This window comes from Bubalus kerabau, chromosome 8 (genome assembly GCF_029407905.1).
Source record: "Bubalus kerabau isolate K-KA32 ecotype Philippines breed swamp buffalo chromosome 8, PCC_UOA_SB_1v2, whole genome shotgun sequence".
Taxonomy (NCBI): Eukaryota; Metazoa; Chordata; class Mammalia; order Artiodactyla; family Bovidae; genus Bubalus; species Bubalus kerabau.
This window is the reverse complement of record NC_073631.1, coordinates 35,524,320-35,551,351: the sequence shown is the minus strand read 5'-3', so window position 1 is coordinate 35,551,351 and position 27,032 is coordinate 35,524,320. Positions and strand designations below refer to the sequence as shown.

The window sequence follows — 27,032 nt, the reverse complement described above, 5'->3', positions numbered from 1 at the left end:
CTTTTCACAGCTATTTGCAAGGCCTCCCCAGACAGGCATTTTGCTTTTTTGCATTTCTTTTCCATGGGGATGGTCTTGATCCCTGTCTCCTGTACAATGTCACGAACCTCATTCCATAGTTCATCAGGCACTCTGTCTATCAGATCTAGGCCCTTAAATCTATTTCTCACTTCCACTGTATAATCATAAGGGATTTGATTTAGGTCATACCTGAATGGTCTAGTGGTTTTCCCTACTTTCTTCAATTTCAGTCTGAATTTGGCAATAAGGAGTTCATGATCTGAGCCACAGTCAGCTCCTGGTCTTGTTTTTGCTGACTGTATAGAGCTTCTCCATCTTTGGCTGCAAAGAATATAATCAATCTGATTTCGCTGTTGACCATCTGGTGATGTCCATGTGTAGAGTCTTCTCTTCTGTTGTTGGAAGAGGGTGTTTACTATGACCAGTGCGTTCTCTTGGCAAAACTCTATTAGTCTTCGCCCTGCTTTATTCCGTACTCCAAGGCCAAATTTGCCTGTTACTCCAGGTGTTTTTTCACTTACTACTTTTGCATTCCAGTCCCCTATAATGAAAAGGACATCTTTTTTGGGTGTTAGTTCTAAGAGGTCTTGTAGGTCTTCATAGCAGAAGACATTACTTTGCCAACAAAGGTCCGTTTAGTCAAGGCTACGGTTTTTCCAGTGGTCACGTATGGATGTGAGAGTTGGACTGTGAAGAAAGCTGAGCACCGAAGAATTGATGGTTTTGAATTGTGGTGTTTGAGAAGACTCTTGAGAGTCCCTTGGACTGCAAGGAGATCCAACCAGTCCATCCTAAAGGAGATCAGTCCTGGGTGTTCATTGGAAGGACTGATGCTGAAGCTGAAACTCCAGTACTTTGGCCACCTCATGCAAAGAGTTGACTCATTGGAAAAGACCCTGATGCTGGGAAGGATTGGGGGTAGGAGGAGAAGGGGACGACAGAGGATGAGATGGCTGGATGGCATCACCGACTCAATGGACATGAGTTTGGGTAAACTCAGGGAGTTGGTGATGGACAGGGAGGCCTGGTGTGCTGCAATGCATGGGGTCGCAAAGAGTCGGACACAACTGGGCGACTGAACTGAACTGAACGGAGATACAGACACAGAGAACAGACTTATGGACATGGGGTCAGGGGAAAGAGGGGGTGGGATGATTGGACAGAGTAGTACAGAAACATATACACTACCATATGTAAAATAAATAGTGGGAATTTGCTGAATGACTCAGGGAATTTAAAGTGGGGTCTGTTACAACCTAGAGGGGTGGGATGGGGTGGGAGGTGAAAGGGAGGTTCAGGAGAAAGGGGACATTATGTATACCTACGGCTGATTCATATTGATGTATTGCAGAAATCCACACAATATTGTGAAGCAATTAGCCTTCAATTAAAAATAAATAAATTAAAAAAAATCTCCAGAGACAGGTGCAGTTGTGAGGAGAGAAAGAACAGCAAAGAAGACTGAGCACAGAGAATACTGACACGAAGAAGCTGCGAACAGCAAAAGAAGCCTGAGAAAGAGCAAGTACAGAGGGAGACAGAAAAGCCAGGAGTGTTATATAAGTAAAAAACAAAGAGGTTTTTCAAGAAAGAAAAAGGTTTCAACTCTTTTAGCTGTACTGTGGAGTACAATGGGGACAGAGAAATGTTCATTACATTTGGGTAGCTCGTGCATTATTGGTATTCTTTTAAAAATCATCTTTGGTGGAGTGGTAGAGGCCGAGACTAGACAAGAATGAAGAGTGACTCTGAGGAAAGGAGATGACAACAACGTGTATAAAGATTTGTGAGAAGTTTGGTGATGAAGCAGAACATGGAAATGAGCCATACAAGAGGGAAATACAGGTGCAAGGGAGAAAGTTTTTCCTTTTAAGATAGGGGATACCAGTACACGCTTCTGCAGGGGTGGGAATGATTATGATTCAGAAACGGCAAGAGATGGAGGACGAGGAGTGAGAGAGGTGATGATAACGAAAGGAAAAGGTGAATGGGGGACAGGGCCTAGAAGAAAGACTGGCAGGAGAGACCCCCGTTGCAACAAACAAGAACAGAGAGAACGTGGGTAAGGTGTGTTTGGCGACAGGAATGATAGCTTTAATTTACGCCAAGTCCAATTTTCTAATGAAAGGAGGCCTTGTACTAGTAAGTTAATGGAAATATCTAGTTCTCTCTAAATTTTAAAATGGCACTTAGAATTGTTTTTACTCTCAGGTCACAAGTCTGTATGAATGACCAGGAAGATTCCTATTGTAGTCTTGTCTTTACTATGCTGCTGCTGCTGCTAAGTTGCTTCAGTCATGTCCGACTCTGTGTGACCCCAGAGACGGCAGCCCACCAGGCTCCCCCATCCCTGGGATTTACTATAGACTAATACCAAATATACTCTGAAGCTTTTTCTTCTTTCCAGGAATACATGGAATTATTTCTTGAAAGCAAATTTAAAATGAACACATCTTTGAAACAAAATTTATTAAAAGAGAGCTTGTGGGTATTTAATAAGCCAAAATATTTTATAGACAAAACAAAAAGCTGCGGCAGCAGTCCACAAGCACCTTTTAATAATTATTTTCATCTTAATAATGTAAAACTTTTAAACAGATTAAAATTCCTAAGGTCTTTCTTAGTTCTTGAAAGATTTGGTAATTTATCACTATCTTATCTACCTTTCTATAATTAAAAAAGTGTTTGGCCAACTGTTTTTTTTTTTTTTTTTTTCCACTTTGTGACAGCTGAGTAATTTTTGAAGTTTTTATACTTTACTCCTACTATAATAATGAGAAGATTAGTATTACTCTTGAACATCACTTTCGTTATAAATGAAGCATTGTGGTGCAATTGCAAAGTAATAAACAGGACTTGATAAAGTAATTTTATCTCTATATTTTCCACAGTTATTACTTCACATTCTTACCAGAATATTTTTGGTCTTGTTTTAAATGTCACATTTGTATTCTTTAGCTTAACTTTTCTAATTATTTTAAGGCTGTGGGTGGGGAGAAATGAAAACTCTAAGTTTCTACCTTACTTCTCTATCTCTAGCCTTCCCCACCTCTTCTTTTTTTGTTTTAGCTTTGATTCTCTTCTTGAGTCTGTCAACTTCCCATCACTGGCTATTTCCCACTAACACCCCAATTCCTAAACTGTGAAACTCTTCAAGGGTTTTTTCAATTGCTCACCAAGATATCCTCCACCGTAGCAAAAAGATCACATGAATTTCTCTAATACTTTGGAGCCATCATCATGCATTTCAGAAGACCTACTGTAGTTCTGCTCCCCACAGTTCCTCCTCCCAATCTTATCCTTAGATTATCACTAATTAGTACTTTCAAGCTTGCCTGTCTTAGCCCATGTAGCTCCTCCTTATGTTGATAAGGAGGATATAAGGAGGATATGATAAGGAGGATAACACTTGTTATCACCATTTTAAAGGACCTCATTACTCTTTATCTGTGAAGAGTAGAACAAGAAGAAATCACTTGATTCACGCACTCTTGAAATTCCTAAAAAATTAGAGATCATTTTTCATTGTTCTACAAGCACTTATGTCAGGGAGCACTCAGACAAAAGGTAAGGTGTAATTATTCTTTCCAAAAGTACGCTTGTAATTTTACAAACCTAACCTTCCAAATTCCGGAGAAGGCAATGGCACCCCACTCCAGTACTCTTGCCTAGAAAATCCCAGGGATGGGGGAGCCTGGTGGGCTGCCGTCTATGGGGTCGCACAGAGTTGGACACGACTGAAGCGACTTAGCAGCAGCAGCAACCTTCCAAATACATATGTTTCGCTAGGGGTTCACAATCAAATATATTTATAATGAAGAATTTTCTCTGGTTTGATTTTGGCTTTAAAAAAAAAGCTAGTGTAAACAGTTTTAAAAAAGACAGTCATTTTGCAACTGCATTTTAAAGTTAACTTAAGGACAGGAATTTTGAAATAACTCCTTACATCATTTTTTTATAACTGCAGAGCCATTACCGTCACATCTAAATACTGTGTGGTGTGTATATAGAAACATGATATATTTCTGTGTGTGTGTATAAACATACACTAAGCCACGTTTCTATGTGAATAATATATGTTTATATATTGTTACACGAATATTTTTACTTCATGAGCTTTTTAGAGCTGAATCACTTCCTTTTTCTGCCAAACACAAGGCAAAAAGCATTTTCCTTAAAAAATTTAAACTACTCACTCTAAAAATAGTCTATTCAAGTACTATTTCTACCCCACCCAACTGTATAAACTGAGAAACGAGGCTAACAACTTAGATTATTAATGCTTTAATTTCTATTTAGAAAAGACTGTTTTGTTATTGTATAGCAGATAATTATGGTATAAACTTAGTTTTGATTTCATAGGATTTCTAGGTTTGATCTATGGGGTTCTGATTTTTTTTAAAGCCTCAGTATCTTGAAAATTTAGTATCTTTTATAATTAAATGTATTTGCTAATCATGAAATAAGAAACAAATGTTTCATTGTATAAAGTTTATTTCAACTGTCTTAAGAGTTTATCATCATCTCACCGTCCATCTTTAGAAACATCCCAAGAGTACCATATTGCCTGAAAATGATCCAATAAGCACATGTCAGATTTACTTTATGCAAATACTTCTTGGAGTTAAAAGTCTTTATAACCTGGTCAAATTTATTCTTTTTTTTTTTTAATTTTATTTTATTTAACTTTACAATATTGTATTGTTTTTGCCATATATCAAAATGAATCTGCCACAGGTATACATGTGTTCCCCATCCTGAACCCTCCTCCCTCCCCATACCATCCCTCTGGGTCGTTCCAGCGCACCAGCCCCAAGCATCCAGTATCGTGCATCGAACCTGGACTGGCGACTCGTTTCATACATGATATTATACATATTTCAATGCCATTCTCCCAAATCATCCCACCCTCTCCCTCTCCCAGAGTCCAAAAGACTGTTCTATACATCAGTGTCTCTTTTGCTGTCTCGTACACAGGGTTATTGCTACCATCTTTCTAAATTCCATATATATGCATTAGTATACTGCATTGGTGTTTTTCTTTCTGGCTTACTTCACTCTGTATAATAGGCTCCAGTTTCATCCACCTCATTAGAACTGATTCAAATGTATTCTTTTTAATGGCTGAGTAATACTCCATTGTGTATATGTACCACAGCTTTCTTATCCATTCATTGGCTGATGGACATCTAGGTTGCTTTCATGTCCTGGCTATTATAAACAGTGCTGCTATGAACATTGGGGTACACGTGTCTCTTTAGTCGTGATTTTTTCTTCGTATCTTCCAAATAAAACATTTATTATTTTATTACCTAAGAACATCAGTTCACTTCAGTTCACTTAGTCATGTCCGACTCTTTGCAACCCCATGGACTGCAGCACGCCAGGCCTCACTGTCCATCATCAACTCCCCGAGTTTACTCAAACTCATGTCCATTGAGTTGGTGATGCCATCCAACCATCTCATCCTCTGTTGTCCCCTTCTCTTCCCACCTTCAATCTTTCCCAGCATCAGGTTCTTTTCAAATGAGTCAGTTCTTCACATCAGGTGACCAAACTATTGGAGTTTCAGCTTCAACATCAGTCCTTTCAATGAATATTCAGGACTGATTTCCTTTAGGATTAACATGGTACATCTTCTTGCTGTCCAAGGGTCTCTCAAGAGTCTTCTCTAACACTACAGTTCAAAACCATCAATTCTATGGCGCTCAGCTTTCTTCACAGTCCAACTCTCACATCCATACATTATTACTGGAAGAACCATAGCTTTGACTAGATGGACCTTTGTTGGCAAAGCAATGTCTCTGCTTTTTAATATGCTGTCTAGGCTGGTCATAACTTTTCTTCCAAGGAGCAAGCGTCTTTTAATTTCATGGCTGCAGTCACCATCTGCAGTGATTTTAGAGCCCAGAAAAATAAAGTCAGCCACTGTTTCCACTGTTTCCCCATCTATTTCCCATGAAGTGATGGGACCAGATCCCATGATCTTAGTTTTCTGAATGTTGAGTTTTAAGCCCAACTTTTTCACTCTCCTCTATCACTTTCATCAAAAAGCTATTTAGTTGCTCTTCACTTTCTTCCTTAAGTGTGGTGTCATCTGCATACCTGAGGTTATTGATATTTCTCCCAGCAATCTTGATTCCAGCTTGTGCTTCTTCCAGCCCAGCATTTTTCATGAAGTACTCTGCATATAAGTTAAATAAGCAGGGTGACAATATACAGTCTTGATGTACTCCTTTCCCAATTTGGAACCAGTCTGTTGTTCCATGTCCAGTTTTAACTGTTGCCTCTTGACCTGCTTATTGATTTCTCAAGAGGCAGGTAAGGTGGTCTGGTATTCCCATTCCTTTCAGAATTTTCCAGAGTTTGTTGTGATTCACACAGTCAAAGGCTTTGGCATAGTCAATAAAACAGAAATAGATGTTTTTCTGGAACTCTCTTGCTTTTTCAATGATCCAACAGATGTAGGCAACACCTAAGCAAAGATACTGTCATCTGTACCAGCTAGTCAGCTAAAACAATGTATCACATTAAAGACTCAGATTTTCCAAAAATCCAAAATGTCAAACATGCCATCAGGACATGGAAATTACAACTTTAGATATATGATTTCTGTATATATATGCCTAATTTTCTCTGTCAGAACTGGCCTACAGTCACTCTCTTCCTTCAGAAATATGATTAACAAGGTAGAAATATGTATGGTAATTTAAAAGTGTCGAAGTCAGTGATGTCTGATAGAACCCTGTGCCATGAAGCACTGTTTTGCATCCGTGCTGTCCAATTTGGTAGCCATTAACCACACAGGGCCAGTGAACACCTAAAGTGTGATAAAGCAACTGAAGAACTGAATCAGTAGTTTAATTTCTATTTTAATTTACTCAGTGGCATGTGGTTAGTGGGTACTATACTGAACAATACATATGTAGGATACTGAAATTATTTAATATTTTCATTTACAAATACTTTTGAAATGGAAAAAAAGTGATTGCTTTAACAAAAGCCTTAAATATAGATTAGCAGAGCAGAGCTGAGTGGGCATAACTGTTGTCCTTATATGAATCTTTTCTCTATCATCATAAAGTGAAAGTCACTCAGTCGTGTCTGGCTCTTTGCAACCCCATGGACTTTATAGTCCATGAAATTCTCCAGGCCAGAATACTGGAGTGAGTAGCCTTTCCCATCTCCAGGAAGAATCGTCATAAAAAGTTAATAAAGTCCTGTTTTGCACAATGTACTATCTCATAAATCTATACAACCTGAGGAGAACATTGGTATAGACTGCCCCAAAAACACAACTGAGCAATCATTAATTATATAAGAATTAAAGACGTGAATGAAATAAATGTTGTGGTGTGGAAAGAGGAAGAAAGCAATAGGAAAAGTCTGTGGTCAGAATGAAACTTCAAGTGCTGAAAAAGTAAGAATCAAAACTTTTCAAAAAAAAGATATTCCAGGCATAATGTGAGGCCTGAAAAGATAAACCAAGGTGGAAGTATGTTTAGTTGAAAAACTGTATTTCCCTGAGAAGACAGTGGATTTATCTGAGAAGTATAAAAAGGGGAAATAAAATAGGTGAGGACTTGAAAAACAAATAAGTCTTTATTCTATTTTTACTTCTAAGTCTTCAGGTGACTCTCTTAATATATATTTGAAAATTAAAAGGACTTTTAAACCTGGTTGTTTTGAAGTCTCTCAGAGCTGTAGAGATGTATTCAGACAAATGTTTTTCCATGAGTGCTACTCTGATCCAGGCTCTACCCTAAAAGGAAGAAGAAAGAATCAAACATAAAGAAAAAATTAGAAATTAAAAAATTTTGTGTTCACTATGTCATCAAAAATATAAGCATTTTAACATGCAAAGAATAACTCACTCAAAATGTGTATTTGATAAGATGAGGTAAATTTTAATTATATATAGTATATACTTTGTTTCTCTAAAGGTGTAGGGTAGAGCATGTCCAATTAACTTTCTAGCTTCTGAAGGGACAGAACCATCAAAATTGAGTTACCTGGGTTAGAGACTTCTTGTGAATTATATAAAGAAATCACAAGACTCATCTCTTTACTTCAGTGCCCAAATCAACACGCTAATTGAAATGAGTCCCCTTATAAAAAAAGAGGAAAGAGTCCGTTCTCATTAATAAAAATAATTCTCACATCACTTATTTAGTCTGTCCAGATGGAAGTTTACACAACAAATAGTGAATCAAATTTCATTATTTATCATTTATCCAAATCATGAGTCACTGAATTTGGTGCCTCCAGAGCATTCTAAAAGATATTACCAGAAATTTAAACCAGAAAAAGCAAACACACAACAAAAAATATCCCAGGAGCATATCCTAGAATAAAATGACAGAAACACACAATTCTAACAAAATATGAATAATCTTACTTTTGAAAAGGGGTTAACAGCATTCAGTAGTTGGGACTAGCCAGTAAAGTTTTTTTTTATAAGCCAAAGCATTATTCTGAACTTTTTGTTTAGAATGAAAGAATACTTGTTAGTGAGAATTTTATAATCCCATTATGTTCACTTCATTCAACCCTTTCACACTCTCCAGAAAATCTATGGAGATTGACTATATAAAAAACAAAACCACTGTAACAGCAGCTAAGAATCAAGATGACACTAACCAATATATATATGATGGTCAACTACCAGTATAGAAAAAAAGCATTGAAATGCCTACACTTACAGAAATGTCTACAGTTCTAGTGATTTCCTCAAACTATTGAACAGGAAGGATTGAAAACAAGCTAATCCAGACAGTGGTAAAACCTGGCAGGCTAGAAACTGCAGGACTGTTTGGAACATGGGCGTGGTTAGCACGCCAGTCAATCACCCACCAACCTCAAAACCCCTTAGCTTGCCCTTGTGCTCAGTCAACTGCTTCTGCCGAGTAAGCCGAGGGGAACCTACAGTTAGTTGTAGCTGATTGGAACAGAGGAGGGGAAGAGGCACACAACAGCCCTCAGTCTCAAGTTTCTTAAAATTTCATCTAAAAGACAGAGACTACCAGTAGTGGCTTGAATCAAAAAGCTACATTCTAAAGCAGAAGCAGGGAAAGTTGCTCTCCAGAGAAAGTGTGCTATTGTTAGATAAGAAAGGTGGAGGAAAGCCTTGCTTCCTGATTTATTCATTTCAAGCCATACAAAGCTGGGCTGCACCTCGTTTCCTGTCTTTGGATATTTGTGCAATTCTGTTACACTGTCATAAGAAATGGTGCTGATTTTTAAGTTTCTTTTTTTTCAACAAAAGCAACAGAATACTTAAAGCTTGTTGGAATCATCAACAGGGAAAAGCTGAAAAGTAGGTATAAGATTTTAGACCGCATCAGTTAGGTAATGGTGAACCACTGTAGGTTGTTGTTATTATTTGGGAGACACAATATTAGCCTGTTTGCCACTAAAGGTTTTTGAAAAAAAAATTAATGAAAGTAGTCAACACTCCTTAAGAATGTAATTAATAAATGCTTGCCTCTGTATTAGACACATTAAGATATTTAATCCTCCTGAGAACTGCGTCAGTTACAATACTGTCCCTACTTTACTATATGAGGAAACAAAAAACAGACCCAACGAGAAGACAGGGGACTCATCTCACCACCAAACTGACCAACCTAACAGAATTACTATCCATACACTCTACCTTCCCTCCTACTTCAGGGGGTGGACTGCAACTGTGTAAGAGAGTAAAAAGACAAATCACAGAGTGGACAAAAGTATCTGCATTATATATGTAACTGACAAAAGACTCTCATCTGTAAAATGCAAAGAATTCTTACAAATCTATAAGAAAAAGATAAATCCATTTAAAAATCGCCTGTAAGGTGAAGAGTTTAAACCAGAGAATCAATTTCTTTAGTAGACATCTGAATATTTAGAAGTTTTCTTCCTTTTTGTGTTAGTTTTTATAAGTGGCATTTTTCAAAGAATTTGCTCATTTCATTTAAATTTTTTAATTTACAGGTGTGAAGTTATTCATACCTTGTCTTACGATTTTTAATGTTTGTAGAGTCTATGGGGTTTATCACTTCTTCATTACAGATATGGGTAATATATAACCTCTCTTTTTTTCCTTCTAGTAGCCTTGCTAGAAACTTATCAGTTATATCAATCTTTTTAAAAACACCAACTTTTGGTTTTGTTGATTTTCTTCTAGTGTACAATTGTTTCAGTTTAATTCAATTTTTATTCTTCATTACTTCTTTCCTTCTACTTTGGGTTTATTACTTTTTTAAAAAGTTTCTTGAGATGAAAGCTTTGATAACGGATTTTCTGCCTTTTTCTTAAAATACATAAAAGCCTACTTAAACTTATTTATTCTCCTTTAAGTACAATTTTTATATGTTATATTTTCATTATCATTACTAAGTATGTTTTAATTTCATGTGTAATTTCTTCTTTCATTCATCAGTTATTTAGAAAGTCTTCCCAACTTCAACTTAAATAAGCCTAGTTAATTCTTTGTTATGGATTCTACTGTGGTTAGAGAACATTATATTTATATTTGTTTATATTTCAATCCTCTGAAATTCACTGATGTGCATTAGAACTTAGCAAACAATCGATTACTGTACAAGTTCATTAAGAATGAATATTTTGTAGTTTCCGATTTTGATTTTCTTATATACTCCAGTTCTCTAGTATTAATTTTTATTTATATTTTCTTCATATTATAATTACTTAAAAGTCCATTATCTGCATCTCCCATAGGTCTGTTTCAATTTTATCTTTTACATTTCTTAGTTTTGTTCATTTAACCTTGTTTTCTGATATGCTTGGTGATTTTTGATTAAATATTAGACATTGTGGAAGAAAATTTGCAGCAACTTTAATGCTACTTTTCTCTACAGTAGATTTACTTTTCTTCTGGTAGACAGAGTGTATTTGAAAACCACCTTGTACCATTTAAGGGCACCACTTTTAGGTTTTTGGGGTGCTGGTTTTCATCTGAATTTCCCTAACTCCCAAGGAACAGCTTTTCTGGGGTCTCAAAGGCCTGGAGTGTTTACAGGGCCCCTTCAATTTGTTTCACTTCCAGGTTTGGGGCCATCACAGTAAAGAACTAGGGATAGGAAAAGTGGAGTGGTAGTTAAGAGGAGGTAGATTTATGAATCAGTAAGAAAAAATGAACATAAAAGTGGCCTCTTTGCAATACTGTATCTTACTGTAAAGTTCCAGTATTTGGTAACTCTGGTGTATCTATGATTAACACCCTCTCTCTCTGCCTCTGCCTCTTTCAGTAGAAAATCTGGCTAACCACCATCTAGGACAAAACACTGACAAGGTAAGCTTCTGAACAAGGAAAAAGTAAGAAGAAGATGAGACCTGGAAAAACTAGGCAGAATTAGGGACATAAATCATCATAGTGTATTAAGGGCTACACTCACAGTTCTGTCACAGTAGAGGTGCTCAATGAAAATTTATTAGCTGGAGGGATGCATGGACATATGAGTGGTTGATGTGATTAGTATATTCAGAAGTTATAATATGTTACAATCATATTGAATAGAAGGAATACATAGGATAAGCAACCACAAATTAGGAAAGCCTAACACAGCCTTAAATAAGAATTTAAAAAATGAGAACGCTCTTAAAAATAAAGGAAAAGAAAATTCACACAAGATATGCAGGAAGAAGGAAGAACTCAACAACAGTAGAGAGTTCATACTTTCAGGCCAGAGACTATCTAAAGGGGAAGAAGGCTATCTTGAACTTGAAATCAGCTGGGATACTAAGAAAATCCAATGGAAATAGCTGCAAAATAACCAACAATAGTAACTAAGGATCCAATTTCAGTGGACCTTCTGTCAAAGGTCATGTATTAATATTATGCTTACAAGTAACTGGCCCACATTAGCAGATAGGGAAGATGGACAAGTTCAGAAGCAAGCAAAATAGGTACCTGTGGATATGAAGTTATTTTTCTCAGAAAGCTAATTCTAGCCTGACAGCTAAATAAGCTGATGTACAGAAATCCTATGTCCCCAAATTCCTGCATATTATACTTTTTATTTTTGGCTGCACTGGTGGGCCTGTGGGATCTTCGTTCCCTGACCAGGGATCAAACCCATGCCCTCTGCAGTGGAAACAGAGTGTTAACCACTGGACTGCCAGGGAAGATCCCTTGTATACTGTAGAAAGAAGAGCTGCAAATACAGCTGAGATGTAAAGATTATAGTCTCAGTCTTCAATTCAAATATTCTACTTCACTGACAGGCTATGGATAGGCCCTGGAAAATGAGCTCAACTAGTCACAGACTAAGCAAAGAAAGGGAATGTCTACATTTTACAGGTCTCAGATTACAGTGACTAAGTTCACATCTCTTGTGGCAGCAAGTTTCTACATTGTGAATCTCAGCTGTACAGTGATACGAAGACACACGCAATCCTGATTCAATCAATCAATTTAGAGAATGTCTCTGGGCTGAAACAATCATTGCACCACAGGGCATCCTGTCTTCCACTATTTAAAATGTTCACATAACCCTAAAAGTGTAATCAGAATGAATCTGGTTTCTTAAATAGAAGTCAAAAATGAATATCTTAGTTTTGGTCCCAAGCCTACTGAGTTACACACTGTTTAAAATGTAAGTTTGGTGCTCAGGTTCTGGTACGTTTTCCCAAGTATCAAGGCTGGATAAGAGTGTTATACATGCTAGCAGTCACTCCGAACTGCAGTTCAAAGGCTCAGTAAACCTGCCACCTGAGATATCTGTTTAATCCTTCAATCCTGACACCTGGCAGATGTGCTGCACTGAGTAGATTAAGTACTTTGCTCTTTGCACTACAGTGAAGAAAGACAGGTGTAATCTTTGCCTGCAGACTTTTCCAGACAAGTAGTAGATCTTTCTTCCCCCACAAGTATGAATAAATGGAGGCTTCTCTGGTGGCTCAGATGGTAAAGAGTCTGCCTGCAATAAGGCAGACCTGAGTTCGATCCCAGGGTTAGGAAAATCCCCTGGAGAAGGAAATGGCAACACACTCCAGTATCCTTGCCTGGGGATGGACTCTGAGGCCTGAACAAAACAAAGATACAAAAACAGGATTTAGAAGGTGATTGTTCTGTGGTGTTTTGATACTCAATACCAGTTTTTTACAGAATAAATATTAACCCATCTCTGCTGGGCAGCATCTTGCTGTGTAGGGCCTACTCCCAAGGCTTCTTAAGAGAGCTGGTCAGCTGGAGTTTCAGATTCTTTGGTCCACCCAGGTCAAGAGTGCCACATTTCTAGTGTTTCTTACCTTCTCAATTACCTTTTGTATTTTGGTATATGCTAGTTATAGAAATATATTCTCCCCTATATTGAACGGATTTAGAATACACTTGTCATGTTAATCTCTCCTGCTTTTAATTTAAAAATAAGAAAATAAAGTTTCTGTATCACTGGGGTAACTTCTATTAATATAATCCCTTATGATTATATAGAGGAAGTGACACATAGATTCAAGGGATTAGATCTAATAGACAGTGCCTGAAGAACTATGGATGGAGGTTCCTAGCATTGTACAGGAGGTGGTGACAAAAACCATCCCCAAGAAAAAGAAATGCAACAAGGCAAAATGGTCGTCTGAGGAGGCCTTATAAATAGCTGAGAAAAAAAGAGAAGCTAAAGGCAAAGGAGAAAGGGAAAGATACATCCATCTGAATGCAGAGTTCCAAAGAGTAGCAAGAAAGATAAGAAAGCCTTCCTCAGTGAACCCTGCAAAGAAACAGAGGAAAACAACAGAATGGGAAAGACTAGAGATCTCTTCAGGAAAATCAGAGATACCAAGGGAACATTTCATGCAAAGATGGGCACAATAAAGGACAGAAATGGGATGGACCTAGCAGAAGATATTATAGGTGGCAAGAATACACAGAAGAAGAACTATACAAAAAAGATCTTCATGACCCAGATAACCACGATGGTGTGATCACTCACCTAGAGTCAGACATCTTGCAATGTGAAGTCAAGTGGGCCTCAGGAAGTATTGCTACAAACAAAGCTAAAGGAAGTGATGGGAATCCAGTTGAGCTAGTTCAAATCCTAAAAGATGACACTGTGAAAATGCTGTACTCAATATAGAAGCAAATTTGGAAAAGTCAGCAGTGGCTACAGGACTAAAAAAGGTCAGTTTTCATTCCAATCCCAAAGAAGGGCAATGCCAAAGAATGCTCAAGCTACCATACAGTTGCACTCATTTCACATATTAGCAAGGTAATACTCAAATCCTTCAAGCTAGGCTACAACATTACATGAACCGAGAACTTTCAGATGTACACACTGGACTTAGAAAAGGCAGATGAACCAGAGATCAAATTGCCAACATTCACTGAATCACAGAAAAAGCAAGAGAATTCCAGAAAAACATCTGCTTCATTGACTAAGCTAAAGCCTTTGATTGTGTGCATCACAACAACTGTGGAAAATTCTCAAAGAGATGGGAATACCAGACCACCTGACCTGCCTCCTGAAACCTATATGCAGGAAAAGCAACAGCTAGAACCAGACATGGAACAACAGGCACCTGGTTCCAAATTGGGAAAGGAGTACTTCAAAGCTGTATACTGTACCCTGCTTGTTTAACTTATATGCAGAGTACATTACGTGAAATGCCAGGCTAGATGAATCACAGGCTAGAATCAAGACTGCCAGGGGAAATATCGATAACTTCAGATATGTAGATGACACCACCCTAATGGCAGAAAGCAAAGAGGAACTAAAGAGTCTCTTGATGAAGGTGAAAGAGGAGAGCGAAAAAGCTGGCTTAAAACTCAACATTTTCAAAAAACTAATCTCATGGCATCTGGTCCCATCACTTCATGGCAAATAGATGGGGAAACAATGATAACAGCGACAGACTTTATTTTCTTGGGCTCCTGAATCACTGTGGACAGTGACTGCAGCCATGAAACTAAAGGCACTTGCTCCTTGAAAGAAAAGCTACGACAAACCTAGGCAGCGTTTTAAAAAGCAGACACATCACCTTGTCGACAAAGGTCTGTATAATTAAAGCCATGGTTTTTTCAACAGTCATGTATGGGTGTGAGAGTTCAACCATAAAAAAGGATGAGCGCTTAAGAATTGAGGCTTTTGAACCTTGATGCTAAAGAAGTCTCTTGAGAGTCCCTTGGACAGCAAGGAGATCAAACCAGTCACTCCGAAAGGAAATCAAGCCCAAATATTCACTGGAAGGGCTGATGCTGACGCTGAAGCTCCAAAATTTTGGCCATATGATGTGAAGAGCCAGCTCACTGAAAAAGACCCTGATGCTGGGAACTGAGGGCAGGAGGAGAAGGGCACAACAAAGCATGAAATGGGTGGATGGCATCATTGGTCAATGGACATGAGTCTGACCAAACTCTGGGAGAGAGTGAAGGACAGGGAAGCTTGGCATGCTGTAGTCCATGGGGTCGCAAACAGCCGGACATGACTGAGCGACTGAACAAGTCTTTTCATCTTAACCTACAGAAGCCAAGATACAAACTCAGTTAAGATGCAAAAGAGAATTCAAATTGCACATTTTAAAAACCTGTATTCAATCAGACAATTAGAAAGTAAATAAATGAATAAATTTAATAGTTCAAGAAAATGGAGGCCAAAAGACCACTAAGATAACAATTGTGACAAAAATGAAATCTGCAAAAGTAAAAAAGAAACAAAAGAGATTTAAACATCTATGAGAAAAAAATCTTTACAAAAAAACTAGTCATAGTTGACTTAGAAATGAAGACATTTATTGACTTAGATGTATCCCCTATTGGCTCAGTTTTGCCTGCAATACAGGAGACTCGGGTTTGATCCCTAGGTCGGGAAGATCCCTAGAGAAGGGAATGGCAACCCCACTCCAGTATTCCTGCCTGGAAAATCCCATGGACGGAGGAGCCTGGTGGGCCCCAATCCATGGAGTTGCAAAGAGTCAGACATGACTAACACACTAACTTAAAAATATTACACATTCCATTAAACAAGATAAATACATTTTTGTTAACATTAACGTTATCAGAAAAGTCTTTTAAGTCCTAGGAAGCTATCAAGCTTGTGAATACACTCTAAGTTTTCCCAAATTCTCATGTACCTGAAAGCTTTAATTTTAATGTTGGCAACAAATACTGTCAAGCTGTTCTTCTTATCGGAACAGACTTACTTCATTCATCTTTATTTAAGGACTGTCTACAAACGCCTAAGTCAAAAAAGCTATTGTTTGAATTTTTTCTGTCAAGTAAAAATACTATTACACAACAAAAGCATCTAGTTCAGCTAACAATTCAAACGACTGCACGAGCACTTTTCCTTGAGAACCAGACCACCGTGTTTCAGTATGCTGTGGAAATGCTTTATGCATGCTCCCCACTGTGTCACTCAAAATACTAAAAAGAAAGGCTTCCAAAGGTTGAGATTTAATTAAATTAATAATGTCTACCATTATGGACATTAAGTGAAAGTGGCTTTTTTTTTTTTAAGACTGAGTGCATGACGAGGAAGAACTCAATGACTACTAGAATGGTTTGATGCCACTGTTTTAATTTGTGCCAAGGCAGCAGCAATTTTACCTACCACTGCTTCTGCACCAGTAATGCGACAGCAACCCGGTGCACCAGGCAAATCACATCTGGAATTCTGTGAACACAGTCTGACACGGGGACTGCCAGTGCAGGACACGAGGAGCTGCTGAAATGCCACAGACCGGGAAATATTTCACCGTGCTTCTCAAAAGAGAAACTCACAGTGACTAGCTTCATGCCTTCTTGCTACTTATACGGCAACAGAGAAGATTCAAGAGCACTCTAAAATAACTAGTAAAAAAAATGAACTTCTGAAAGATGTTAAATATGGTCAAGTGCTTAATTTCAACAAAGAAAAGAAATATTGTATACAGCAAGGAGCCTGAGTTCTCTGTTTGGGTCAAATGCTCAGGCGGAGAGCACACGCACACCCTGCACATTCCTACTGAGGTCTTACCTTAGCTCTGGAGGAACTGACATGTTCCATATTCTCAATGCTGCAGATACAGTTCTGTGAAACTTTCCGGCAAGCCACTCTGATATAGTCCCAGAAGCTACGAGGACTTCCGTAACCAAACCAGGTTACTTGACCTTCAGGAGACAAATTATAACACAAAATAAAAAGAAAACCAGACTAGTAACTCAAAATGCAAGAGCAACAAAATAAAGGGCAGTAGAGTGTGAGATTGTGGAAAGGACACTGATCTTGGGGTCAAAAAGCCTTAAGTCTGGTCTCTTTCTAATTTTACCTACTTGTGTGATTTTGGGCCATCTATTTAATGGATCTGGATAGAAGTTTTCTCAACAATACAATCAGAGTAAATGAAGCAAAAAGGGCCTAGACACTAAACACAATGGTCTGCAGGTTAATATCCTATTATTCTAACAGTCTTCCAGAAAGCACACAGTTAGCCTTCCTTGTGCTTCCAGTTAAGCTTTCATTTAAATCTCACCTTTGCAGTTTACTGGCTGTGTGACCCCAGGCAAGTTAATTAACCTTTCTGAACACCACTTTTCTTGACTCTAAAAGGGGACTAGTTGGAGTAACCACTTTATGAGTATTCTCTGAATCAAATACAACAATACCTGAGTAACAAATGAGTAATCCTGAGTAATGCCTGAGTAATAAGTATTGAGTATGAGTAATGAGTATTAAGTAATGCCTGAGTATTCAGGGTATAGTATTCTCTGAATCAAATACAACAATGTCTGAGTAATGCCTGAGTAGTCCTGAGCATAGGACTTGGCACATAAAAGTACTGTAAAAAAAGAAAGATAATAAAAAAGGAAAAAAATGTTACCTCTTGCATCCTAAACCTTTCTCTTCTTGGAAAAACAGAAAAAAATTTAAAAGGTGACACTTTTTCTCCTCTTCAGAGGGATACTTCGAAGAAATCAAACAACGTGTAGCCCGTAAGTACCTATCAACAGCGGGAACCGTACACTGACTAACCATGACCACCCATTCACTACCATTCTACCCAAACCTTCATCCGTCATTCGCCTGCTCACTTCTAGTCAACAACCCATGACAAGTCCTTAGGCACTTACCATTCTAATCTTCCAGACCTGGATAACTACACCTGTGTTCAAGAACAAATGTTCTTTTGTGTGTATTAATATTTCAATGCAGGACTTTGGGTAATAAGTCCATGGGACCAATTTTGTACTCTGAATATGTTTAAATGGGATATGAGAGACATCTTAGTATTTCTTCAGTTTTCTGAATTAATTACTCTTACCTAGGGAAGCTGTTCAATCTTAAGAAAGAGTAGCTTTTATATTTTAAAACCTCTGCTTCTTTATTTTGAAGTAACATTTATTGATCTCAATTTTCTTTTCCCCAGTAACATGTTCTCTCTAAGCAACATTAAGAAGTATAAAAGTGTTCTTGTCCACATGCAGCATTTTAGGAACAGTGTCTGAAATATCTGAGTTGTGTCCAACCACGGCAACACCTAAGAGTAACTAGGCTTCTTTTAAAAAGTACTCATGTCTGGGCTCCACCCAAACTAAATAATCAGAATCTTTGGGGTTGGGCCTAGGCATTGCTATTGTTAAAAGAGCCCTCTGGTATTGCTAATAATATAGTTAATCAACCAAGGGAAAGCTCACATGTCACAATAGGTAATCCCTATTCCTCATTTCAAAGGCCTCCTCTTTTTGTAAGCCGCATGTGATCTCTACAGCAAGTCACTCCTCCCTATGAGCTGGCCTAACACCCTGAGCTTATACTTATAGTTACCTGCTTACTTGATTGTCTCACACATTAGATAGTAAGGTCACTAAGACAGAGACTATATCTTATTTGTCTTTAATTCTATCTCTAGCACTTGACACAGTGCTTGTCTCACAGCAGGCATTTAATAAATATTTATTAAAGCAAATCGACTGGTTAATCCACACTGCTGCTGCTAAGTTGCCTCAGTCATGTCAGACTCTGTGCGACGCCATAGACGGCAGCCCACCAGGCTGCCCCCGTCCCTGGGATTCTCCAGGCAAGAACACTGGAGTGGGTTGCCATTTCCTTCTCCAATGCATGAAAGTGAAAAATGAAAGTGAAGTCGTTCAGTCGTGTCCGACTCTTAGCAACCCCATGGACTGCAACCTACCAGGCTCAGCCATCCATGGGATTTTCCAGGCAAGAGTACTGGAGTCGGGTGCCATTAACCAGATCTTAATTGCAAATCATATAAAAATCTGAATCTTAAAAATCTAATTAGGATCTTTTTACAGTAACAGCTCAGTGACAATCTGGTATCAAGATGTCTGCATGCTACATTACAAACATCAAATATTCTGGACAAAAATATTTACCTTTCTAAAAATACAAAACCATTGATACATCCCTACTCAAACATCATTTATAACTCAAATGTCTCTTCAGTAATGAAATCTTGCTGCCAAAAGATAGAAATCTATAGGAATATTTTAGGGCAATTTTCATGTTATCAATTTGTTAGCCATTTGGAGAAGAGACAGGATGTCTCATGTTAAGAATATGGGCTTTTGAGTCAAGAGGACCAGAACAGATTACTTTCTAGACATGCAATCTTAAGAAAATGACTTTTCACTCTACCGACCTGAGTTTCTTCTATGAACTGATAATAATGGTAGTATCTACATGATAACACTGTTGTGAGGATTAGATAATGTATGTGCAATAATTACTATGTAGCCTAATACAGATGTTAATAATCATTACTTTTATCATTATCATACAAAGAGTTAAGAGATCCAAGCTCCCCTTGCATTACAAAATAGCAATGAAATGCATAGTGAAGTTTTTCCCATTACTTGCTTAGAATCTAGAAAAATCTTTAAAATTTACTCCCTAATCCAACCTTTTCCCATATCAACCATCCTAAATTGACCTCCCTCAAATCTAGTCTTGGTTAATTTCTTTAGCTTCTACTAATTGAGATCATCTCATAATTTAAAAATGAGGACTACCAACCACACTTCTCTCAATAAATGGAGTACCATACACTGGAAGCAATCGTGAAGGGAGAATCACAAGGCTTCTCTGGTAACTTTATTTTAAACCTTCTCATAAGTTTGATGTGGCTGAGGAAAATAATTATGAGAAATTTCAAAGTAGAGCTGTTGAAAATTAAAAAAATGTAACAAAGTCCCCTATCGATGGGTAGGTTAGGGATGACTCAGTAATCCCACTACTGGACATATTTCCAGACATTCTCTCTTTTTCAGAGAGAACCATAATTCAAAACAACACACACACCCCAATGTTCCCTGTAGCACTACTTACAATAGGCAGGACATGGAAGCAACCTAAATGTCCAGCAATAGGGGAATGGACAAAGAAGCTGTGGTACATATATAGAACTGAATATTACCAACCATAAAAAGGAAAGAAACTGGATCATGTGTAGAGACATGTATGGACCTAGAGGCTATCATACCGAGTAAGGTAAGTTACAAAGAGAAAAATATCATATATTAATACATATATGTGGAATCTAGAAAAATGGTATAGATGATCTTATTTGCAAAACAGAAACAGACACACAGACACAGAGAACAAACATATGGAACCAAGGAGGGAAGAAGTGGGGTGGGATGAATTGGGAGCTTGGGACTGACATATATACACTACTGGTAATATGTATAAAATAGATAAGTGGTGAAAACTTAATAAATAGCTCAGGGAACTCTACTCAGTGCTCTGGGGTCACCTAAATGGGAAGGAAATCCCCAAACGAGGGGAGATATATATATACATACAGCTGATTCTCTTTGCTGCACAGTAGAAACAACTACACTCCAGTAAAAATTAATTAAAAAAAACAGAGTCCCATTTTGGAAGAGAGGAAACAAAGATACAGAAAAACTAAATATCTAGGCTTAGGTTATACAGAGAAGGAATGGATGCTAAATCCTTAAGACTCCTGCTGTGTGTATGATATGCTGTCTACAGGATTTTCACCCACGAGACAATGACAAGATTTCCTAGATAAGAAACTAAAGAAACTGAGAAACTAACCAACTAACAGTATGACATGTCACCATGACTCGCAGGGCCTTACGCTGAAGCTGAAGCTCCAATACGCTGGCCACCTGATGCACAGAGCTGACTCATTAGAAAAGACCCTGATGCTGGGAAAGACTGAAGGCAGGAAGAGAAGGGGACGACAGAAGATGAGACGGTTGGATGGCATCACCAACTCAATGCACATGAGGTTGAGCAAGCTCTGGGAGGTGGTGAAGGACAGGGAAGCCTGGCGTGCTGCAGTCCATGGGGTTGCAAAGAGTTGGACACAACTTTGCGACTGAACAACAACAAAGTCTACCAGTAACAGCATCTTCACAACACTTCCACCTACTCGAGAAATGAGATGAGAGCATGACTGGCTTGATTCTGCCTGCCTTACTCTTTCATGTGCATTGTTTTCAAAATGAATTTGTTAAATCAAGACCCTGAATTTTTCACATTCAGAATGATGTGCTTTGATTAAGAGAAGGTGGGGTCTTTGTTAGAAACTCCAAATGAACTCTCAGGTAAATTGTCCATATATCCTAGGATTTTAAGTAATTTCTGCATCTATGAAAACAGTTGAGGTTAATTAAGAATAACAGAAGTGTTCAATTGGTTATTTGATTTATTATTACTTGAACATTGCTTGTACTTACATACAGATTAACTGTTAGCAAAAGATTTACTTGGGGTTATTAGTCTGTAAAACCTATATTCAACAGGAAAATTTAAAAAGTTACAAGCTGACCATGCCTTTAAAAATAATTGCTGAGGTAATAAATAATCACTCCAAATATATTCTCATTTCCTTTAAAAACAGCCACAAAAGCAAATCACATAGCAAGGAACTGACTAGCCTATATTTTGAAGAAATTTTATTCAGGAGAAGAAACATGCTATCACTAACTGAATTCTCTTTTTAATGTTGGCAACAAGTACAGATGTATAAAGTGCTTTCAATTTTATATGTATTTTTAGAAGTTGACTTTTTATCAAAGTTAAACAAACTTTTCAATACTTATTTCCAACCCATTAATATGACTCTAATTCATTTCAGGCACAGAAATAAGAGGTGAAAGTTTGCTAGACTAAAAGGTGATCTGCTACTAACCAGCTACATGATGTCTTTCCCACTAAACTGCTGCCTAATTTCAAACACCTTAAAATGGCCTGTGATCTATAAGGTCTAACATTATTTTAAATTGCTCTTTTATATTACCTCACTTGAATAATGTAGATATTCACATCATGCAGAATATTTGTGTTTTGCTCTTACATTATTTTATGGCCAGATGAAAACTTCTAAAAACTGAAATTTCCTAAGTGGTTCTCTATTTAGTAGTGGATGACGACACGTCATCTTTTGGTAATATATAAATTAATCTGTTAAATGACTTTCTTTCTCTGCTCTTTGTATTGTGCTTAGTTATGTGAAGAGCTGGTCTCACAGGCTGAAGTTTTTTTAGTGCCACAATACATCACCTGGATGACAACATTAAAGACTATTACCTTGGACCTGCCATTTATCTAGATAAGCGATAAAAGACAGTGTCATCAAATTTTAAAAAGCCACTCTAATATCAAGACAGTGTTTTAAAAAGCAGAGACATCACTTTGCCAACAAAGGTCCACATAGTCAAAGGTATGGTTTTTCCAGTAGTCATGTACGGATGTGAGAGCTGGACCATAAAGAAGGCTGCATGCTAAAGAACTGATGCTTTCGAACTGTGGTGCTGGAGAAGACTCTTGAGAGTCCCTTGGACAGCAGGACATCAAACCACTCAATCTTAAAGGAAATCAAGCCTGAATATTCATTGGAAGAACTGACGCTGAAGCTGATATTCACTGGCTACCTGATGCGAAGAGTTGACTCATTGGAAAAGACCCTGACGCTGGAAAGACTGAAGGCAGGAGGAGAAGGGGACAACAGAAGATGAGATGGTTGGATGGCATCACTGACTCAATGGACATGAGTTTGAGCAAACTTTGGGAGACAGTGAAGGACAGGGAAGCCTGGCGTGCTAGAGTCCATGGAGTCGCAAAGAGTTGGACACGACTGAGCAACTGAACAACAAAAATATCACTGCAAAAGCTTCAGATACTTCAAGGAAACTAATTACTTGTGGATTTATATTGTTGCCAATATATTTAGATTGTTTAACTTTGCACTGTCAATTTTATAGTGTGTGTGTGCGTGTGCAGTTGCTTCAGTCGTGTCTGACTCCTTGCAACCCTATGGACCGTAGCCCACCACAGGCTCTTTGTCTGTGGGATTTTCCTGGCAAGAACACTGGAGTGAGTTGCCATTTCCCCCTACTGGGGGGATCTTCCCAACTCAGCGACTGAACCCACGTCTCCTGTGTCTCTTGCACTGCAGGTGGATTCTTTACCACTGAGTTGCCAGGGAAGCAGGAATCTTACATTTCTTCCTGCTAATTTATGAAAATTAGTTTAAAATTTTCTAAACAGAGAAAATTCTCATTTCTGCAAAAGATCAGAATCTTGTCCTTTAAAAAAAAAAGGCACTACTATTAGCTGAAGTTCACATTTACTAGACCACCCAGTGCTGAAAGTACAATCGTGACCTTGATTAATTTTCTAGATAAAGTTTCATGTTAACGTTCTAAAAAAAAAAAAAGAATATAAACACTTAAACTAAGTTTAATTACACTTTCAGCTGATGTGAATAACTCTGAGTCTAGATGAGATACTCAACTGTACTTATACAGCTAGCTCTATGTTACTTATGCCTCAAATAAATCATTCAGCAACTATGAATCACAGTTACCAATCTATAAAATGTAATCATTACCAATCTATAAAATGTAATCATTATCCTTTGCTGCTGACAATGTCTTGTTCCCTGGTAAGGAATTTATCACAAACAAACTTCTAAACCATACCACAGTTTATAGCATAAAACCTAGCCAATTCTTAATCTCCCAAAACAACAAAGAAAATGAAGATAATCAGGTTCACCAGAAATCTGAAAACTGAATTTGACTTATAGGCTTTTTTATCCTAGTAATTTTGCCATCTTTTGAAGCAGAGTACAAAGGTTTTGCGTTCTTCTTCCACCAGCATTTTTAATATAAGGCTTCGAACACTGGTAGACTGAATTAAGAGCATGAAGGCTGACATCCACACAGAGTCACATATCAAAGCACAGGCCTGAAGAAATGGAGTGCAATGTTTCAGCAGTGACTAAGGTTATACACAAGGGACCTAAATTGTTTAAAGTGATTGTGGGTATCAGGTTGAGGAAATGAGAACATACTGTTTTTCTATTTCTACCTGTCTTACTATAAGTGATCTTTAAAAATAACAACTATGTACTTCTTTTCTAAGTGAAAAATATAATAAAAGGCATTAGCATGAGGCCTAGCAGTGCTTTGTATACAGCAGGAATACAATAAAAAAAATTTCAAATAAGTGAGTTAAGGCATATATTCTACCTTGAAGAAAGGAAACTAAGGAATATATTCCCACTACTGGTTTAAGCCAGCAGTGACTGTTGATAGCACCCATGTATGTTTTACTGAGTAACTTTGGAAAATTCACAGCTTCCCTGAGCCCCAGTTTGCAGGTAATTCAAATATTACTACACAGCACTTACAAACTGAGAAAATAACCAGTAAGTCTTATATTAGTGACTGTATAGTAAAATACAAATAACACAGATACAGATGATTAATAAAATTGTGCTTAAAACCAGGAAACTTAATAGAAATATAGAGGGGGTCATGTAGAAGAATAAATGGAGTATTATATTGTGTGGGTTAACAAAAGGCTTTTAATTTAAAAATCAGCATAAGCATAGTTCTGCCCTCTGGATTAACAAAAGCAGAAAGCTTTGCAAAACCCATGCAACGTACTAAGAAAGATCACTTAACTGATACAGCCCTCCCCAGTAAGTCAATTCCATGCTCCCGCGCAGCTCAGTGGCGGGAGACATCACCAGCATAGAGTACCTTGAAGAGGTATTTGCAGATGAGACAGCCATCGGCAACTTTGGGAACTCTCTTTAAAAAAAATAAACAACAACACAGAAATATTTCAGAAACCTGACATGAAGTTTACAAAAGCAAACTGAACAGCCCCAATAAGATAGCTACAAATAATCTTGATGCAGTAAACATCACTTAACATCTATTACATAAGATGAACTCAATTAAGATGAACATGGGCTCTACTCAGCATGGAAATCAAACTGGTCTCTGTGTAGCCTATTCTGTTGGAGAGGCTGGGGTGGGTAAGTTACAAAAGAGAGAAGCTACTGTTCACTGTTTATTTTCATCTCCATTACTGCTCCCCAAAATTAACAAGCTGATAATGAAAGAATGCAAAATGAACAAGCTGCTGCTGCTACTAAGGCGCTTCAGTCGTGTCCGACTCTGTGCGACCCCAGAGATGGCAGCCCACCAGGCCCCCACCCCCGTCCCTGGGATTCTTCAGGCAAGAACACTGGAGTGGGTTGCCATTTTCTTCTCCAATGCAGGAAAGTGAAAAGTGCAAGTGAAGTCACTCAGTTGTGTCCAACTCCTAGCGACCCCATGGACTGCAGCCCTCCAGGCTCCTCCGTCCATGGGATTTTCCAGGCATGAGTACTGGAGTGAGCCTTCTCCAAAATGAACAAGAAGCCTGATGAATTTGCTAGCCTTGCACCTGAGAATGTATACAAATAGCTAAGAAAGTTGCTCACTTATTGAATTATATGACTCAGAAAGTTCACTTTACAAATAAATGTCCTTTTTTACTGTTAAATTTTCAAAAAGTTATAAAATTCATTTTAAGGAGTTCTCTCTTTTATCAGTTTAAGAAGAGATAAAGTTTACATATTTTTTCTGAATCATGAGAACAGCACTTAATTATTTAGTAAAATAATCCTTAGTTTAACCAATGTTGACTAAATGCCTACTTTATGCAAAAACACTGTTTTTCCTACAGCTCCAATTATTGTTTAACAATCACCATTTGGAAAAGTACTATAAATTCTTGCCTATGTTTTTTGGCATTTGGTAGAATTTTACAGGACACTCCAAAGTCAAATTTCTGAAGACATACTCCCCACAGATGGTATCTTCTTTCATAAGCAAACACTGAAATTTCAATAGGACATGGTCCCAGTTCAGTTCAGTTGCTCAGTCGTGTCTGACTCTTTGCGACCCCATGAATCGCAGCAGGCCAGGCCTCCCCGTCCATCACCAACTTCCAGAGTTCACCTGAGTGAACTCAGTGAGTTCATATAGTGAACTCAGGTCCATTGAGTCGGTGATGCCATCCAGCCATCTCATCCTCTGTTGTCCCCTTCTCCTCCTGCCCCCAATCCCTCCCAGCATCAGAGTCTTTTCCAATGAGTCAACTCTTCGCATGAGGTGGCCAAAGTACTGGAGTTTCAGCTTGAGCATCAGTCCTTCCAATGAACACCCAGGACTGATCTCCTTTAGAATGGACTGGTTGATCTCCTTGAAGTCCAAGGGACTCTCAAGAGTCTTCTCCAACACCACAGTTCAAAAGCATCAATTCTTGGGCACTCAGCCTTCTTCACAGTCCAACTCTCACATCCATACATGACCACAGGAAAAACCATAGCCTTGACTAGACGGACCTTTGTTGGCAAAGTAATGTCTCTGCTTTTGAATATGCTATCTAGCTTGGACATAACTTTCCTTCCAAGAAGTAAGCATCTTTTAATTTCATGGCTGCAGTCACCATCTGCAGTGATTTGGGAGCCCAGAAAAATAAAGTCTGACACTGTTTCCACTGTTTCCCCATCTATTTCCCATGAAGTGATGGGACCGGATGCCATGATATTCATTTTCTGAACGTTGAGCGTTAAGCCAACTTTTTCACTCTCCACTTTCACTTTCATCAAGAGGCTTTTGAGTTCCTCTTCACTTTCTGCCATAAGGGTGGTGTCATCTGCATATCTGAGGTTATTGATATTTCTCCTGGCAATCTTGATTCCAGCTTGTGTTTGTTCCAGTCCAGCGTTTCTCATGATGTACTTTGCACATA

General features: G+C 38.0%; 1 protein-coding gene across 9 annotated transcripts in view; it reads right to left on the bottom strand.

Moving 5' to 3' along the window:
• LOC129659031 (RUN domain-containing protein 3B) overlaps positions 1-27,032 on the bottom strand; it is a 191,787-nt gene that overhangs the window by 98,096 nt on the left and 66,659 nt on the right. For 5 of the 9 annotated variants that reach the window (XM_055590036.1, XM_055590037.1, XM_055590030.1 and 2 more), the window contains 3 exons: positions 24,986-25,036; positions 16,977-17,110; positions 7,698-7,783 (listed from right to left, as the gene is read on the bottom strand). In XM_055590036.1, coding sequence (XP_055446011.1) covers positions 7,698-7,783; positions 16,977-17,110; positions 24,986-25,036 — 271 coding nt within the window. The remainder of the gene's footprint in view (positions 1-7,697; positions 7,784-16,976; positions 17,111-24,985; positions 25,037-27,032) is intronic. The other 4 variants (XM_055590038.1, XM_055590031.1, XM_055590033.1 and 1 more) reach the window with 1 other exon arrangement.